A 16,744-nucleotide genomic window follows, 5' to 3' on the forward strand; every position below is an offset into this window, starting at 1 on the left:
TTTTGTCACTATTCGTTATTATTTCTTAACGCACCAGCAGGGTCAGCTGCTGCGCTGCAGGGCCGGCCCTCCCCACCGACCTCCCCAGGGGAACGGCCCCCTCTTCAAACCCCGCCCGCGGGGCCCCGCTCCCCGCCTGGGACCCTGCCAGGCCTGGCGAGGGCAGCGCGGCGGGAGGAGGTCTCCCGGTACGCCCCTCCTCTCCGGGCAGCCCTGAAGAACCAGGGCCGGGGCACGTTTCCGCGCACAGCGGCCGAGCGGTCCCGCCCCGAGGCGGGGAAGAGAGGGGCGGGAGATGGGGGGGGGGGGGGGAACCCTTTCGTGCCCCGGAACCTTCTTGCCGCCCCTCCCGTTTCCTGCCGGAGCAGCGCGCCGCCGGTCGCTATGGCAGCGGGACCGTGGGGCTGGGGGCCGGCGGTGTTGCTGGTGCTGCTGTTGGCGCTGCTGCTCGGTGGCGCGCGCCGCCTGCGGCGCCGTTACGCGGCCGGCGGGGCTGGCCCCTCCCTGAGGGGAAGGGGAAGGGCGGCGGCGGCGGCGCGGGCGGATGGCGTCCGCGCGTTGCTGGTGACGGCGCACCCCGATGACGAAGTGATGTTCTTCGCCCCCACGGTGCTCGGCTTGGGCAGGGCCGGCGCCCACGCCGCGGTGCTGTGCTGCTCCGCAGGTGAGGGGGGGACGCGCCGGGAACGGCGGGGAGCCCAGCCCCGAGGTGCCACCGCGGCAGCCCCCGGAGGCCGGGCTTCCTGCCCGTGACGTCATGGGAAAGGCCGCCATGATGTCTTTCCCGTGTGTGGCCTCGAGCTGTGACGTAAGCACAGGGCTGTGACGACGCATCAGTGCCTCGGAGCGGCAAGCGGTGGCTGTACCGTGGGGCGATGCCACTCAGCTGTGACGCCGCGTGCGATGTCACCGTGATGCCACATGTGATGCCGTTGCTGCGCTGAACCTCATGGTCCTCTAGGCCTGTGCTGCCATGGCAGCATGGCACCGCTGCATAATACTCGTGCAGTGGAGGAGGTGCTGTGCCACCCATCTGCAGTTTGACGTCATGGTTCTGGGTCATGGTGCACTGCCATAAACATCCCGCGCTCCCTGGGGAGCTGCTGCGCGTGGGTGGTTTTTCTCAAAATGTTATTTTCTGCAGAGTTTCAGCAGCTGAAATCAGTAGCAGAATCTCTCTCTATCTGAAGGTTGCACAGTGGTTTCACAATCCAATCTCCTGTTCTGGTGCTGAGGTACTTTCAAATTGTGCGGAAGCGTCAGTAAGTTGTAAAAAGGCGCTGTTTAGCACAGCCTTTTGGCATCTCCTTGTAATTCTGTTGTCTTGTAGAGGACTTGCTTGGATGATCCCGTTTTAATGTCATAATGATACATTCACTGTAACACATCTAAAAATAGCAGTTGCATAACAATCGCGTCATGGAAAAACAGGCCTGAAGGGAACCTGAGGTCATGTTGTCCATCAGTCGACCTGAAGGCAGCATCAATGTGTCTTCACTCGCTGCAGACAAATGTCTAGTTTGTTCTTCAGAACCTCCAGGGAGGTCTGTGTCAGCGCTGCATTAGCTTTTCTTCAAATCGCTTTTTCCTGAATCATTGGTGTAATTTAAGCTTGTTTGTTTATTTTTCCTATCTGCTGTGAACATGGAAATCAAGAGTATCCCTTTGTAGCAGCCTCTTCCATATTTTAAGACTGTTATCTGCCTCTTCTGTCTTATCTTCTCCAGACTAAACAACCCTATTTCTTGCAATCTTTCTGCGTAGGTCATGTTTTCTAAACTTCTGATCGTTCTCGTCGTTTTCCTTTGGACTCTTCCAGTTGTTTCACGTATTTTGAAGTGCAGTTATCAAAAACTGGAAGCAGTACTCCAGCTGAGGCCTTTCTGGGGCTGAATGGAAAGATTCTCATAGGCTCCACTGTTTGCCCAAGACAAGAATTTTTCACAGCATGTAACACTCTTGTCTTGTGTTCTTTTCGTTATCTACTAAAGCTCCAGGTTTTTTTTCTGCAGAACTGATATGTCATCAGTTATTACATTGTTCAGTTTTTCGTGCATAAGAAACAACCTCATTTGAATTGATCTTTTAGACCATACTGCTATACCAGGATTCATAAGCCTGTGGTGAAAACTAAAGATTTCTTTTATTTTATTTTTGTTGAGAGGAGTATCTTACTTAGGCTACAAACATTTACATCTTACAGTGATAGCTACTTACATTTGGGAAAAGGGCCCTCTGTGCTTTTGAAAGCTCCAGCTAGTTCACTGCCAACTTTTCTGTTCTTTCTTTTCAAAGCTTTCTGTCATAACAGACCATCTAGGTGAGAAGACAGGGATTAAGCTATTGTTGAAGTCCAGTGGTGTGATGGCTTTACTGATCACTCTATACCTCCCATTCAAGATTTAGTGCAGAGCTTTCAGTTGTCTTTGCTGAGGGACAAAGGTCTGTGGATCCCATTTGGCTTTTTCACAGCTATGGAGAGATTACTGAAGTGCAACTCTGCCATTTCAGTTTTGGGGACTAATACACTCCTGCTATTAGAGAACTTTCCAAAGAAGTGTGTTTCTGTTTATTTTGTTAAATTTTCTTTTGTCTTTATGCCTGATTCAGTGACATGAAACATTAAGTGTGTTTGACACTGCCTTCTGTGTACACTCTTGCAGGTCTTCGTAATGGACTAGCAGCCCATACAGGAGAGTACATTCACTGAGCTAATAGATTTTTCTGTGCCTCTTATTAGTCTTTTGGGCAATTCAAATGGTTCATCCTCTCATTGTTTGTATGATTGATGATGACAAGCGAGTTGATCAAAGACTGCAAATTGTAACACTGAGACAAAATCATTACTTAGAAACTGTCGTACTTGCAGTTTTCAGGTGTCAATCAAAATGCCTTAGAATGAATTAGAATTACAGCACTGTGAAAAAAACCAGTCTTTTACACACTGAGTAATCTTTGATTGAAAAAATAACTCAGTATAAATGTGCTTTGCTCTCTGTAGTAGCTGACTCCATTGTGAGTGCTCCATGGACAAAGTCCAGCAGCATCAGCTATTCAGCTGGTTTTGCTCTCAATAGCTTCCCACTTTTTCTTGTTAGCATTCATATATTCCTGATGTCCTGACACATTTCTTAAGCTGTGGAACGTGGATCTGTTCCTTTGAGTTCAGTAGCAGTTAGGTATTTTGGGAACAGTCGTACTATTTGGATAAAACATCACCTGCAGTCAGCTATTACGCTGCATTGCAGCAAAAGATACGTTATCTTAAAACACTAGTGTTGCTAATGGCCTTGCAAAAAATCAGTCTAAAGTAAGTCCCGCTGTACTCATGTAATCCATCTAGTGAAGGTTCACACTTAAATTAATTATGCTGAAGCTGGAACGTGCAATCTAAGCTTGCAGACCACCAAGCTGACGTGTTTCTCAGCAAACCCACAGATTATCATTGGCGTAGTCTCCTAAAACCATTCACTCACAGTCTGAGAGAATTCAAGAAGAATTCTTTTTTTTTTCTAGTTACTCTTTCTCTCTTTGAAAATTTTACAAAGCTTGCTAGTGATGTCTCAGATTGCAACACTGCTCAAGAGAAATGCTAGATTTAGATTACTCACACCCACAACAATAAAAAGTTCTAGTGTAATTCAAGACAGCTGACTACAGTCTTGAATCATACATTAATACTCAGCTGTATTTTTTTCATTTTATTGCTTCAAAGCTAAAATTGGGTTGCGAGTACTGCCCTGCACAGGGCAGTATTCTGGAAGGGGCTGTCGTGGCTCTGGCATGGGCTTTGCATGGCTGATGCCAAGAAAAAATAAGGGAATGTCAGGGCAATATGAGAAGAAAATAATTCGGTGAAGAAGGAGGCAGTGTTTTAAGATAGTGAATCCCGTTTCCTTGCTAGTTGTTGGTCTCAGTCTGTTATAACTTTTCCAAAATGCCTTATCTAAATAAGGTTTGCTATCTTCCTTTGGTTCTGTAAGTTCTTTGCAGTCTTGCCATATTAGTTTCTGCCTGAATTTCCTCTGTGAATGATGCAGACTTCTAAAAAAACTTTGTCTTAAAACAGAGGTTGTTATGATGGAATTCCTCGTTTATTCAAATCCTTTTAGTTCCATCACTGTATTCTATTGTAGTGTCCTAGTGTTACAAGACAACTACTGCTCATTAGAAGTGGCCCAGACTATACTATAAACTTTAATCCCTTAAAGAATACACCGTGGAACAGGCTTTCTGTGGGTTATCTCAACAATTCTGTTTCAAGTACTTTGGACTTGCTGTTCAGCTTGGCTCTGTGGGCCTATACTGTTAAGAGTACAGGGGGGAGTTCTCAGCAGTATGTCTAACAGTGAAGGAGAAGTGACTCTTTGGCCCTTCCTAAGGAGTTTCATTATTACTGATGCGTTGTGAATACTTGTTTTTTAAAAAGTGGACTAAGATCCCACTAACCTCTTCCACAGAGACAACCTGGAAATTTGCTGGTAACAACTTTTAGCCACCTCACTGCAGAGGCAGTTTCTCCTGTGTTTATGAAAAGATCTTGCTCAATTGTTTTGTAGTATATTGGTGACTTCCATTCAGCTAATGTGTAAGCAGTTAGTCCATGTATATGCATATTAGAAGACTCCTTTTTTTCCCCACAAAGCATGGTCAGCCTATGGAATTCACCAAAAGAGATATTAAATCTTGCTAAAAATTTAACAATGTTCAGAAGTGGCTTAGGCATATACCAAAATAAAGCAAAAAGTCCAAACAAAAAACTCAGAAGAGCTAGAAATTGTGATGTTTCAAGGAATAAGACATTTGATAATCAAACAGGTTATTGGAAGCACTTTCCCAAGCAGATTATCCCAGAATTGTTCTTTGGAAGATCTCCTATGTCTTTGGCAGAAGCATTTAACTTTGGTCAGTCTTAGGATGAGGATACTGGACTGTTTGGACCACTGATCTGATTAGACATGGCAATTTCTGATGTCCTTGCCAAATAAGCTCATGAACGGCTGCAAGCCACCCTCAGTGCACAAACGTGACAAATGTAGTCTAGGTGGGCACAACTTTGTCTCAGCATTTTACCCTGAGCTAAGCCAGGTGTTGCTGAGGTAAAAGCTATGGAGTCTGTCCCCTGCAATGTATCTGTTCCTCAAATGATGCCCTTTTATTTAATGTGTGATGCTCATGCTTAATGCTTTGAGAAAGAAAAGAGGAAATCTTTCCAAGCTAACCTAAACTAAGTTAGATGGTGTTGCTGTGTTTGCTATTTTCAGGAAATTATTACAATCAAGGAGAAATTCGTAAGAAAGAGCTGGAACAGAGTTGTTTTCTTCTGGGAATTCCTGCTTCCGATGTAACAGTCGTTGATCACAGGTAACCGGTTTTCATTTACATCATAATTTCGTTGCAGTTTTAAATAGGGGGTGAAGTTCACTCTAAAATACAGTGAAAGCTTACTGTATCATTCTAAAAAGTCTTGAGGAATCTCAAAAAAGACCATATTAGATATTTTTGTTAACTCTTAACATAAATCTAATTAATGCAGAAGATGATTCAAGTGTCTAATGGGGGTCATAATCCCTAGGTTAAGCTCTGTTGATGCAGCATTTAGAATAATGATAACCATACTTGTTGGGGTCTGGCACAGTGTGTTTGGGCAGCACTATCACATTTTGTTACACCTGTTGCAGTATTATGCAGACAATTACAAATTCTCTGAATTGCCTGTGGCAGGTTTGTCTGTAGGCTAGTCTTTATGGCATAGTATGGCATTCTGTTATATTTATAATCTGGTTTAGTCCTGGCTAAAGACAAAAGTGAACTGCAGTATTAAAGGAAGTCCATAATAACATGACAGTAAGATTCTTTCAAATTAAGCCATACAAGATTTCTGTTTTTCTAAGGTGTGATGCTCTTTTCTTCAGTTGTTTGTAGATACAAAGGTAGGTGATAAAGCTGACACTTCTTTGTTTTGGGATTAATTCGGGTACTCTCTTCTGGGAAGGTGATTTAACACTTTGAATCAGTGAAACTCAGAACTAACATTGTAAAGGCCTCTTAAATTCCCTGATCGCTGTCTATCTAGGGTTGATAGGAGCTGAACTAGATACCAATTGCTAGGAAATATGGTACAAATGGTTGTTTCAATTGTAAACAACTATCATACAATCCATAAAGAATATTTTTGTTTATGAAGAAATAACTTTAATAGCAACATATTGATTTAAAGCCATGCCAACTAGAAAAGTCAGAGTTGAAAAAAAATCTGGCTTCAGGCAGGCCCTTTTCCCATGAACATATTTTCCCTTGAGCTAAGGCAACAGAAACCACAGTCCAGAACATGAATCTTCTTGAGTTCTTTGCTTTTTTTAGCTTTAGGTTTCTCTCCAAGTTTTCAGCTCACTTACGAAAACAGCATAGGAGTTGTTTTTCCTTTGGAATGAGAAGAGATGTTTCCGTTCACTTCTCATGAACTGGTTTTGGATAACGTCAAGTTTTGTAGTACAACCATATTACAATGCCCAAAACATTTTGGGGAGGGATAAGGAAAAAAGCTGCTAAGCTTTGCTAAGCATAAAGTCTGCTTAGTGAACCATCTTTTGAAATTAACACAGAGCCCAGAAGCCTGCTGGCCTTCCGTCCTCTAACGCAATGTGAGGTTGGTTAGTATGTGATGCAAGTTTCCCAATGCTGCTCAGTCATGCCCCCACATACACAGTCCAGAGGACTGCTTTGTGCAAGTAATACTTTGGTTTGCTCTGTGGGAAGGTGAGGACCATTTCAGAGAAATAGCTTGGATCATGCCTCTTTATTACTTTCATTACTACTATTACACATATTTATGTAAGTAATGACTGATACGTGATTTCCCCCAGTGAATGCAGTGCCTGAAAAGACCGATCCATCCCGTTGCCCGGAGCTTCTGGGCATGGACTAGAATGTACAACATTGTTCTAAGGAACAGGTTTAGATTTGAGGTCTTTATATCTGAGGTTAGATTGCTATGAGATAACCATCAAATCATCTGACTTTGTTGTGCATTCAGGGAGTGAACTGAAGTGAAGTTCTTGCTGAATTTTGCTCAGAGCTTGTTTAGACAGTAAAGTTAAGGGTGTTTACAGTGCATTATTTCCTCTGCAATAACTCACCATGTGGATGCTCTTTATTGAAAACAGCTGTGGATCAGGTGTTAGCAAAATGGTGGAGAATCAGGAATAGTTTCTAGATGACACTGAATTTTTAGAGTAGCTAATTTTTAGAGTACTGTTTTCCAGCAGTTTAGACAAAGCACTGGGACTCAGGGTTCTTGAAACTTACTCAAGGTTCCTGGATTCCTTAAGGTCAGTGGCTTTCCTATGCCTCTGTTAATGACTTATGTAATTTACAGATTATACAAACATATTTGCCAGTATGGCATGATGTGAAACTTGCTAAATTAATATGTTATCTACCACTAGATTTCCATGTAAATTCATGTCTACGGAATACAGTTCAGGAGGCTGTTCCTCTTTAGCATTTTGTCTTCCGTAGGCACTGTTTAAGGTTAGAGCCCTTTGGCTTTTTTTTGTTCCCTTCCTAACTCTTCAGAAAATAGTTTTCCATCAATGTAAAGACCTAGCGCATTGCTTAAGTACTGCAGCTGGCATGCTCCCCATCTAACATTTCTTATACAAACACTGGATGCTTTACATTATCCAAGCTGCAGGCTTGTATTTTGGTAAGGAAAGCCCAAAGGATTGCTAGGTCTGGATCTGCTCCAGCCATTGTAGTGTGGAGCTGAGTCATGCTGCTTCCTCTTTCTTTGCATGATCTACAAGTGAGTGAGTAGAATTTTCAAGGTGTAAGAGGGGAAATATATCTGAAAAGCAAGATGATTGACTTGCTCTGTAATCTCACCTGGCCAGGCAGGTATAAAATCAACATGACATTTTGAATTGCACGTGAACTTGTAAAGAGAAAGCTTGTCAGTCAGCCTATGATGAAATCTGTGTTAAAGACCAAATCCTTGTTAAGCAGTCCCTTGCCTTAAACAATGACATAGGTATAGCCAGGATTCTTAGGACAGGACTAGTTCAGTCTCTATCAGACAACTGCTTTGCACTGATTCTTCAGCAGGTGTTTGATGTTGTCATCGTGTTTGTTACCTCAATTAAAGACAACTCAAATCTTCTGCACAAATGTGGTCCCAAACTGTACCCCCATTTCAGCCCTAGAGATTGAAGTCCCCATGAATCTCCCACAGAAAAGTTCTTTGCTGTAGAGGGCATGTCTGGGAGTGGAAAAGGACATGCATGACCATGCAGCACCCAGTTACTGTAGGTGAGCAGATGGGTGTGCAGATGGCCTGTTCCAGACTGTTTTAGATTAGAGCACTGGACCCTGCCTACTTGTGAATAGTACAGGTCGGGCACCAGATTTGCAGAGGTGTCCCCTGAGCTGGCGTGTAATTATCATAGCTCCAACACTACACCAACTGAACAGTTGCTTTAAAGGGAGAAAAGTTTTACAGTCCACTTCTGTTACCATTCCCACACTAGGCTTAATACTTGGAGCAGTCCAGCTCAGAACTAGGACTTGTATTGTTCAAAGTTAATTTCCGTACTGTCACAATTATTCCTGCTGCTGGGTGAGGGAGGAGTAGCAAGAGAATGAGGTCTGAAACTCATGTAAGATAAAAGTCACTTCATTAATTACATAAATGGTACTGTAAACTGTGCTTTTGGTACATTTTCATCATCTTATGTGCTGCAACAATGGACTTTCTTGTAGCTGTAAAAATGAGAGATCATTTGTTTTATCTTACTGTGCCATGATACCAGCGTAATTTTCACAAAGATTGGTATAGTTCTGCAGATCTGCAGTGAAGGTAAAATGAGCATAGCTAAAATACAAGTGGTATAGATACCTCTAATGCAAACACAGACTAACTCAACTGAAAAATCTGCTACAATGATATGTGTAAAACAGTGTAGATAAGTCAGATGCTGGGCATTTCTGTGGTGGCAGAAGGGTCAAATTTATAAAGCATTTGGCTGCACTGCAAACAAAAAGGGACATCCATCTTCACCAAAAGTTCTGTTGTTCTTTATGCATGTGTTAGACTTTGCTGCCAGATTTAGCTTAAAGTTTAAATTGCTCTGTATGGGCAAATGATCCACTTAAAGGACGTGAGTACTTGCTGAGCAGGGCAAAACTCCCTCCATCTTGAGAAGAACAAGTCTGAGTAACTGATTTGCACTAGAGATGTGTGGCAAAGACAAGGTTCAGCTTAGCAAGAGGAGAGCTTGTAAACAAGTAAAAAGTGAGTCCTGCATTATCATAAAACACGGAGATGCTTTCTCTTCCCTTCTCTTTCGAATATGCAAAAAAGAATGCTTCAGTAACAATGCGAAGAGAAAAAATGTTCGTGTAAGAGCTGCTTTAGGTGCTGTTCTTTGATGTGGCACCGCTACACGTTTTCTTGGTGGTTGCTCTGTCTGGTCTTGAGAACGTAGTGAGATGAAGGTGCTCTAGTCTACAAAACCAGTTATCAGGTCACAAGTCATTGCCATGGTTTTGAACTTGTAAATGTACTTTTTGGGGAATTTACTTATAGCTGAGAAAGCTACTTGTAAGTAATTAATCTGTGAATACACGCTCTTGAGCTAGAAAGCTCGCTCTCATGGTGTATGGAAAACCAGGAGTTAGTATCTTAGTGATCTAATATTAAGAGTTAGTTAAGCTCCCATTAACATTGGGCACATCTGCCAGTGCTCTACTAGTCTGTAACATTACACGTAAACAGGACATGTTTTCTAAGCTGTTTTTACTTTCTGAAGAGAACAAGCAAAAAGGAAGCCCAAATTATTATTTTTTTCTAATATCTCTTTGGGGTTCATGGAAGGATAACATCAGGCGTTTTACTGCAGCTTCTGAAGCTTTTGTGCACGATTGTACTGGACAGAAAGTGAAACTGACTATTTGCATCTTTAATATGGCAGAAAATATTTGGCCCAAGTTTGTACTGCAAAGAAAATAATAGCCGAGATTTGTGTAAACTAGAAAATTTTCCATTCACAATACAAAGGCTTACTGCAAATAATGTTACATCTGTTTCCAAGTTGCCATGGAAATTGCACTCCATTTGCTTTATTATTATTATTATTATTATTATTATTATTATTATTATTATTATTATTATTGTTATTGTTATTATTTCACTTAAGTCCAAAAGGGCTCTGATTAGACAATGCACAGGAGAGAGGACATCTGCCCATGCAGAATCACAGGCTATGTGCAACTTTTTTATAAGGCTGCAGAGAGGCTCAGACTATTATTTTTCTTTTTTTTTTTTTCACATAATAATTCTTTGCTGTTGGGCTTGGTTTTTTCCCCCCTACAAGGTAAATAGGCTTTATTGCGCTTCATCATGTTTAACTTCTAATGAACTTCCTTCCATGAGCTCCCCATGTCAGAGAAGCGAGTCTGTAAGGTCATGGGAAAAATATATCCTTAAATAAATAGTGTGTGTGTGTCTGATTGTGATGATCAGAAAGATACAAAAAGGCTCATACCCTTCAGAGAATGAAATATGTAACTGGAAATTTGAACCTTTTTATTAGAATTTAGAAACATACATACAGACAGTTAAGAAGTGTATCCCATTGATCCAGTTCAGTTTTACTGTACTTAGGTGGTTTGTTGATGGCTTTATTGATTTGAATGCAAGGTGCTGAGTGCATGAAAGCTGAAGATGCAAGCTGTATAGTGAGAATATGTACTGCAAGCAAGAAAGCTTGCCAGAAAACTGAGGGCACCAGGAGAAGTGCAGAGATAAAATCCTGGCCTCAGTCAAGTCTGGTGGCAAAGTTATCGGTGATTCCATACCAGTATCTGACTCGCTCATTTGCAGACCTGTGTCATCTTGCTGAATGGGATTTTTTAAAAATGTATTTACCTTACTTATGTGTTTCTGATCAGAAAGGTGACATTATTCCCCGACGTTTCTTCTTTCCCTGTTCTTGTATTTCATGTTTTGGGATCAGTATTTAGTAGTTTTAATTCTGCTGAAATAATTGTGGTAATTACTTACATTTGTCTTAAGTTCCTTGTGGTATTATAGTTTGACATGTTATTTTATTGCTAATTCTAAAGAGCTGATCTATGTGCCGATTAAAATTGCTACCATGTTTTATTTTAGAAGAGCTGCATATTTCAGTAGCGAGTGATAGAATTCTCTTCATCTTACTTATCCCAGCAATGCTGTAAAGCTCTTTATTTTTTTGCAGAGTTTTCTTTAAGAATGGCATCTGTGGGACCAGAAAATCTTAGATGTAAGTTGGTCACACATTCAGTGTGTATTACAGGGAAATCAACCTACATCTTTTGAATCAGTCAAACATACTTAGAATCATCCTGAATACTAAGACACTTTACTATTACAAGAAGGCATGAAGCCTTTATCAGTCAGGTGGGTATCTTGATGTTTATGTAATCACTGTAGCCAAATTTCACTTCTGTTTAGTATAATTCTTGAAATTTAAATTGTTTTCTTTCTGAGAAGACAGTAAAATATTTGGCCACCTATTTTTATTTAGATTTCTAAACAAACAGATAATTTTTCCAAAATGCTTACCACATGGCAGCTCATGCTGATATTTTAGGACATCAGAACGCTTTATGAAAAGGATTATATCAAAGTCTGCCTTCTGGCTTCTGCTTTTGTAAGTGTTGCTCTATGCAATAATTTAAGAGGAAATTCTTCTGGGGATTGAGATGTCTCTCTGCCCTCCAGGAAAGCTGCTTTCTGAAACAAAGGCGTGTATTGCAGTAAGTTAGGTTTAGTGATTTTGTCCTGAGTTAGATATTTTCCTCAATAAGGAAATCTGTCCTTTTGCTTCCCTGGGGCTTCTGTGAACCAGGTCCTTTCTCAGTTTTGTAGCGTAATTAACTTCCTTGCTGTACAAAAAGGGGGAAGAGTCTGTGGTGAAAGGGAAAATGATCCTTTCAGTGCTAAAGGGGCATGTCCCCCAGATTACCTCTGTAGAGCAATAAGCAATGGTCCTTTTCAAAACATTCAAGGATTCTCCTTCAGACGTCAACAGAGACCTGTCAAATCACGTCAGTGAAGTCACAGCAGGGTTTGATTAAGGGCAAGAGTCAGGCCAGAGAAGCCAAAGTCTCTGAATAAATGCAGGGGGAAGTGAAGGATTACTGCTGAAGGACAAAATGTCTTTATGGAAATCAAATCAAAATCCTAAGCATTGAGATTTACACTTTTAATGCTCAGGATTATTTTAGCAGAATAAAAACTATGAAATACTGATCTCAAAACACAAAAAAATGAGAACAGGGTTCTCAGCCATCCTCCGAAGTGATGCAAGTTTGATTCAACTTAAAAAACATCAGCACTGGTGAGCTGATGTTAAGAAAAGAAGTAAGGCTGTGCATAATAGCTGTGTTTCGGGAGTCTGGGAAAACTGGCTAGGTCTGAAGACAGGGAAATGCACTAGGACAGGGAAATCTGCTAGAAGTCATATTTTTTTCTTGTTCTTTCTTAGTTCATACCTTTTAGAAATGCCTTTTACTATTCTTTCATTAACGGCTTTTAAAAGTCCCCCACATACATTAAAGACGGGCATCTTCTCTGGAGCAAAGAAAGCTTCAATGACCCATCCTGAATTTGCAGATGGTTCACGTCCCAGCTTTGCCGTCTCCTGGTAACACAAATAGATATGCTGACTGGAGTGATTCTGTAACTAGACCACCTGTGTCCATGCAGAAGGAAGTGTCTTTGGGTTTGCTGGTTTCCAGTATAAAATTCAGGGTTTCATATTAAAATATTTTGAGTGGACTTAATGATGCTAGTAAGCTATAGAAAGATGCAGTCATTAGATTAAAGCTATTTTCAACAGTTACACCCAAGAGTCTCCTTTTAAACATGACAAGCTATAACAACCTATGTATTTTGCTAGTTACACAGTGGAACAATACAGTGTGTTTTGCCAACAGACACCCTGAGGAACTAATGGAGAATGACAGGCGTTTCCCCTTTGCCCCTGGAAAGTTCCCTGCTTTGATAGCCCAGCAACATCTCTGTCACTCATTGTAACCTGCAGCTGCAAATGTCTTGCTGTTAATTATAGGCAGACTGAGCTCTTTTATCAAGGAAGAGAAAATGGTCAACTCTTTTCCTTAAAGAGTAACAGTTGTATGAAAAGGTCTCAGTAAGTTAATCAAAGAGGAGGAACAAACAGAAAAAAATCTAGCAGGGATTCAGCTTAAGCTTTTGAATCTGCATTCCTCCCAGCTTACTCAGGGAAAATATATTCCTATTTCTATTGGGAACACTCTTAAAAGCCTTCTCACAGTAATGGATTGGGCGTTAACGCCTTGTTCACAAGAACTGTGTGGTTTCTTTGTGTGTTCTCATAATCTTATTTTAATTGCAGCTACAGTACAAAATGTTGAGTGCCGCAGTTAAAATAAAGCTGTGAGATCTGAGGCTATGACGTGGTTTGGAAACGTCATCCAGTTGCATCTGCAATGGACTTGCATTTGCAGCCTCTCTTGGTCAAACTCCCCTTTGAGATTCAGTCTAGAGAAGTGCAGTTATATCACTTCCTGGTTTTCCTGAGGGTCAGGATCCTAGGTGTACTAGGTAGCTCCTGCAGGTAGTGTGTACCTGTGCTCGCACTTTAGGTGGAGGTAATTGCAGTAACTTCCCCCAAGTTGCCTCAGGCTCTGGGAGACAAGAAGTTTCAGTGTGTCCAGGAGCCTCATGAACGTTAAAACTAGTTGTCGGTTTATTCCTGTTCCCTTCATCTAACTGCTAGTTCAGACAGTCACTAGAAAATTTATGGAATAATCAATATCTGAGCCTTGGGAGCAAAGCCTTTATTAGACTCATTAAGGGCAGAATGTTTTCAATTACATGGCATAACGTCAAAGGCTGTCGGACCACTTTAAATGCCACGATATGCTGTCTTGTAGAATGCCAGCAATATAATCCTCATTTCTTGAGTTTCTTTTCAAAATTCCCATTGAAGTCAGAAGGCATCTCCTATGCTGGCAGCTAGTAAGAGAACATAGGAGGCAGTGCATACAGTGCCTGAGGGATGAGTGGCAGACTCAAAGGGTTGAGATGATGAGCTACAGAAGTAGGGTGTCCTCGGGGCCTTTGGGACAGGACCATGGGGTGAAGCAAATTCCTGAGAATTTCGCCTCCCCCTAAAAATAATTGCAGGGCATTCAGTGGAGACCTTTCTGGCTCTTTCATAGAAGACGACAGTGTCAGGATAGTAAAAAAAAAAAAAAAAAAAAGTCCTTTGTGGACATCACTCCTGAGTAATAAAAGGAGCTTAGTTGCTTTCATGTTGATTGAAGTATTTTATTTTTTTATAGGAATAGCAACATTTGGACTGCAGACACTGTAGACTCAGTGGAATTTTTGTGAGGACGTAGACTTACAAATTCTGTGTTTTTATACAGCATACGTTTTGGGTCTATATCAACCCCATTCTTCCACATAGGTGGTAGAACTGGAGCTGTAGAATCTTGGACGTCTGTCTGTCTTTCCTCAGAGCCACCTTCTGGTCCCATCAAAATCAGTGGGGGTTGGCCATTGACTTCAGTAGGACCAGAAATTGTCATTGAAACAGTCAACAAGAGAAGACAAAGTCTTGCTTAAAAAAAATGTCAGTATGGGGAAAGTTGGAAAAGTAACTGTACAATGGATGTTGTATAAAATGTGTTTTCTCTTAATGACCTTCCAGTTCAGATTGGCTCTGTTTACATACAAATCAAAAGCTGGTTTTTTTTAACTGCCAGCACAGCAAAACTCAGTCTGGGTTCTGAATATCCAGCTGTGTCTTTTGCCTCTGACATCGTCCCAGTAATAAAAGTTGTGTGGCTGGGATTTGGCTAGAATTGCAGATGATGTGTGAGCCAGAATTGAATTCAGCCTGCTCTTCCTCTGCAAGACAATAGAAGTTAAAATTTGTTTGTGTCAATAAAATAAGCATATACAACTCATAACCCCTCAGGGACCAGATATGATGAATAAGATGCTCTTTTTCCATCATCAAATTTCTAACCCTAACCAATGTTAGTAATAAGTCTGTGAGAACTCAGACTTTTGTCTTACTCACTTCAAAGCTCGAGCAGAAGCTTTTATGGAGTTTACCTGTGAAGATGCAGCATCCAGAGAATAGACATAGTTATGACAACCTTTGCAGTGCGATCTAATCCAGATTCTTTGTTCTTCGCTTTCAAACTCCCTGAAGGGTATGCTAAGTGCTGTCTTTGCCCTGTAAGCCTGTACTCTCTTAACAGCTTCCCTTCAGATTGACAAAGTGACAGAGACAGTAACTTCTTCACAGGTGAAATGGTACTGCTAGCATGCCTATTAGTTATCGCTTTCCTGTTTCAATGTTTTCTCCAATGATATGTTAGTAAACTAGGCTGCTTTGTGTAGCAGAGGCTCTCAAATTTTGCTGTACAGATGTTTCTATTTGGTAGCTTGTCAGCAACTTGGGTGCTGCACTTTGTGAGACAGATGCCAGTGGAGCATGTGGTGATGGAGAGGTTTCAGGTCCTGGGGTACTGTCTGGATGTAGGCAAAGCTATCTCAGTTCATAAGGGAGCAATGCACAATGAAACTATTTACTGCAGGGTCTTCTTTCTTACAATGATGGTGAAAGCTCTGGCTGCGGTACAGAGCTCTGTTGGCCACCTCATTGTAAAAGACTGCTTGTAAAGCCATATAGCAGTTAGGCGCAGCATTTGTTGTCTCCACTTTTCCCATTAATAAAACCTTATTTGACAGGTGATGGAAAGTTCCTCCAGTTGACAGTATCTGTGTGAACCAGCAAAGGTGTTCTCAGCAGTCTGGAATCTGAGGCTCCCCAAATACTTCTAGCTGACTGCAGTAGGGTGCTGCTCTGCAGCAGCATGATCCAGGGCCACCTTTTGAAGCATCCTGCAGCAAGAGAATTCCCATTTGTATTTTCTTGGCTGAGTTTGTTGTGACATGCCCTGTTATTTTTGCATTCTGTCTCCATTCTGAAGTTCCCTCAGGCATCCCTTCAAATGAAACATTGCATCACTGAGGAAGTGAAGCCATTAGAAGTGAATGCTTTCGCCAGGCAGTTGGAGCAAATACAGTCAGTTCTCATCTAGCAGAAATGGACTTGCAAGTTGACATTGCAAAATTTGGGAAGAACATTAGCCCTTTCTTGAGCAGTTTGATACAGTTTTTCGAAAAGCTGAGCTGTGCTGTTATTTTTTTGCCACATCATGAATGAAGGTTTTATATTTGCATAGAGCAAATGTAAAATGGTTACCAAGCAAAGTGGTTGGAGCATGGAGCTTCACACTTCAAAATCCTTTTGAAGGAAGAGAAATTTTAAATTCTCTGTGGAACTCTGCTAAGGTCTCTGACCTTCTCTGTGGTTTACTTTCATCTTCTAATAATCCTGCCTTTTTGCAGAGCTGTGGGGATGGACCAATTACTGTTTACAAACTATTCTTGTGGTGTGAAATGCTGTGTAAGTGTGAAGAATCATTATTAGAGTTTTCCTTGCTAGTCAAAGGGTTAATTTCTTTCTCCAAAGAAGGAGATCTGATTTAGGTTTGGCATGGGAGGAGGGAAGACAGAGGATTTTGTTCTGCAGGAAACTAGGTCAGCAGGTTTTTATTATCGTGCTTGACAGCCCAATGTGGTTTGCATTTAGGAATGAACTCAGTTGACATTGTGTATGGTCGATTTCCTCTT

At 41.4% G+C, this 16,744-nt stretch overlaps 1 protein-coding gene across 3 annotated transcripts in view; it reads left to right on the plus strand.

The window, feature by feature from the left end:
• The first annotated feature begins 8 nt into the window (after nt 1-8).
• PIGL (phosphatidylinositol glycan anchor biosynthesis class L) overlaps nt 9-16,744 on the plus strand; it is a 62,794-nt gene continuing 46,058 nt past the window's right edge. The window contains exons 1-2 of one of the 3 annotated variants that reach the window (XR_005933331.1): nt 9-664; nt 5,265-5,364. Coding sequence is in view for 1 of the 3 variants with exons in the window: in XM_030027448.2 (XP_029883308.1) it covers nt 385-664; nt 5,265-5,364 (380 nt within the window). In the remaining 2 variants the exon portion in view is untranslated. The remainder of the gene's footprint in view (nt 665-5,264; nt 5,365-16,744) is intronic. The other 2 variants (XR_005933332.1, XM_030027448.2) reach the window with 2 other exon arrangements.

Source organism: Aquila chrysaetos, chromosome 10 (assembly GCF_900496995.4).
Source record: "Aquila chrysaetos chrysaetos chromosome 10, bAquChr1.4, whole genome shotgun sequence".
NCBI classification, from domain to species: Eukaryota; Metazoa; Chordata; class Aves; order Accipitriformes; family Accipitridae; genus Aquila; species Aquila chrysaetos.